This window comes from Physcomitrium patens, chromosome 3 (assembly GCF_059467195.1).
Source record: "Physcomitrium patens ecotype Gransden chromosome 3, ASM5946719v1, whole genome shotgun sequence".
Lineage (NCBI taxonomy): Eukaryota > Viridiplantae > Streptophyta > Bryopsida > Funariales > Funariaceae > Physcomitrium > Physcomitrium patens.
The window spans coordinates 4,656,063-4,658,729 of NC_143412.1; the positions used below are offsets into that span (position 1 = coordinate 4,656,063).

Sequence of the window (2,667 nt, forward strand, 5' to 3'; positions counted from 1 at the left end):
AGACCATACAAATTTCAGCCGCCACCTGTCCAATCGATCCCCGAAATTTGCCTTTCCCTATTCCATCGAAGAGATTTGGTGCGAAGGAAAATTCCATGCTGCTTCGCGCGCCCAGTGGGTGGGGGGTTGTCCAGGGAGGTACACTGGCAAGGACGAAGAAGCACGCGACGTCGCACGGCAGAGTGGCAAGGAAGGCCAGAGTCGAGACAGCCCACAGTAAGCGAGAGAGGGAGTGATGCCAGCCCTGTCCCCGTCCCCCTCACCTTCTCTGCTTCTTCTTTTGCGATGGATGGCACCATCACTCACACGGTGGCGCCCTCACTCCACTTGCAAGTTGCCTCGCCTGCCTTTCCCCTTCCTTCCATCCATCTCCTACTATTTATCATGCTTCGCCGGGCCTTTTGCTTCTCCACGCCGATTGCCAAGTGCATCTCTGTGCAGGCCCCTCGCTATGTCCCTCGGCGAAGCAACCAACCGCTGGACTTCGAAATTCTTCTCAACGCCTCCGAGCCAGGGCCCGTGTAGTCGTCGCGATCGACAGTCGTCGGTTGGTTCGCACAATGGCAATATCCATGCAAGAGTTGTTCTACGGTGAGAGCGAGCCCGTCTACTTGGTCCACTATGGGCGGCAAAGAAGCTCCACAAGCTGGGGGTCGCACTCGTACACCCCGCAACCGGCCATGCCCGAATTGTCCCGCACCAGTCGTGGTCGATCGGGATTGCGCAGATTTGACCTGATGGCGCCAATGTGCTGCGCTGGGTGCGAAGACCAGGTGCGAGACGCTCTGTATGCGGTGCGGGGCGTCCAAGACGTGGTTTGCGACCCCGGCGTGCAGAGGGTGACCGTGACGGGGTACTTGGAGCCTGCAGAAGCCCTGAATAGATTGAAGCGGGCCGAAGACTGCGTCACATTCTGCTCTCGCAACAAGCAGCACAGATACGAGGAGTCCTCGTGCCAGAGATCACACCGAGGCCAATTCGAAGACAGGGGTCGCAGGGAGTACGTCCAATACAACGTGAGAGAGCAGAGGTCGCACACCGACCGCAGCTACGTCGGCTCGAGGAGCGAGCCATACTCTCGGAGCTTGTGCCCGGCGTACAGAGACACCGCCCGGACGCATTACATGAGCGTGCCGAACCCGACGATTGCAACACGCGTAGAGAGGGAATGGTGAGGGGCAACTGCCAGTTTTGCAAATTTTGTACAGTGAGATCAGAATGGGGTTCCACATTGGGGCCGCACAAGGTTGCGAACGGCGACGAGCGAATTTAGGCTAGAAACTAGACTTTCTCCGGAAATTACCGATCCCTTTGGGGATTTAGATTGCGGGTGCCGTGCGCACAGAACCTGGACAAGCTTGGTTCCGAGAACTGTGTGACGCACATTTGAGTGTACAAACCGAGTCCGATAATCGAAGTTGGCCAAAGACTGGCTGGATTGAAAACATGGCTTGAGTCGACAAATGTGGAACTGCTGTGGTGTCGGGAGGTGATTCCCGGAGTCTTGCGATGTGAAGAATGTGTGTGATTTGTGCTGTAGGCGCTGGATATGCTTCCTGTGAGCCGATTTTGGAAATCTTGCAAAATCCTAGTGATGTTGCAGTTTAGCTTCGGAATCGTGCGATCGGCGACCCCGACTTTACTCGGTTTGTGTCATGGTCTGAATTCTGTGCGCAACGAGGCTCTCGCTTCGTGTTGAGGATCTGGGAAGGGACGGGCGCGCTCGGTTACGCACAGCCAATCTGCTACACAAACAGGCAACAAGATGCTGCTCCCTGGTGGAAAGCATTTAATAATGTGAGGTTGCACGGCGAGGCACGATTGTGCTCCCCACTCTTGAATGATTTGGTTAGGCGTGGTTGTATTTTGTGGGAAAGATTGTAACTTTAGTCACAGCTGGCAAATTGAGTTTTAGGATGGAGGTTTATGTCAAGTGGAGATGAAGTTTCCCTTGTAATTTTGTGCGTGGAGGTTGCTCACATTTTAGAAACCAACGAGTCGCATTTTGATGGAACTGTCTTGGAGGAGTTTTTGGGGTTTGAAATACATTTCTTGTTGGAACTGTGTCACGTACAGTCAAGAATAGGTTTCTGTTTTGGCCAATGGAACAACATGTTAAAAGATCTACGATGATACCAGCGACGTCTCCAATCAAACCCAGCAAGTGGTACGTGGAAAGTTGCAAAACCCAGGAAATGGAGGAGCAGGAACTCGACCTCCCATCTCTTGACACGTACAGTGACTGCCAAAACTGAATATGAAATCAGTAACTCTACTATTAGCCATCCATGCTTTGTAATTTTTTGCAATAATAGCCAAATCAGTTGGTGATTCAAGTTCTATTTTAAGTAAATAATGTGGCTACCAAATTACAAGTCCAGAAAGATGTTGACTAAAATGAATTACTTCTAAAACTCAATTTCGCTCACATTTGGATTACAATGACATAATGCAATCTGAGCTACAAATCTAACATGCAAAAGTGGTTTTTTGAGTGTAATTGAGAGCATGGGCATGTTCTTGGCCTTCATACATATAATTGTATCTATTATCATTGCACATTACCTATGCAAATTGAGCAAAATGGTTTCATTGAGGTATCTCTCTATTATTGATAGGAAGTTAATAGAAGTGGCAGTTTTACAAAAGTTGAAGAGGGGTGAGAGT

At 50.4% G+C, this 2,667-nt stretch overlaps 1 protein-coding gene across 1 annotated transcript; it reads left to right on the forward strand.

Moving 5' to 3' along the window:
* The first annotated feature begins 284 nt into the window (after positions 1-284).
* Positions 285-1,447, forward strand: LOC112280386 (uncharacterized). The gene has a single exon (XM_024515833.3). It carries the CDS (start codon positions 561-563, stop codon positions 1,173-1,175), a length of 615 nt encoding a protein of 204 aa, XP_024371601.1. The 5' UTR covers positions 285-560; the 3' UTR covers positions 1,176-1,447.
* Positions 1,448-2,667: the final 1,220 nt, after the last annotated feature.

What these genes read in the sequence shown, in the direction of transcription:
- LOC112280386 (XM_024515833.3), top strand. Translation starts at nt 561, where the DNA reads ATGGCAATATCCATGCAAGAGTTGTTCTACGGTGAGAGCGAGCCCGTC.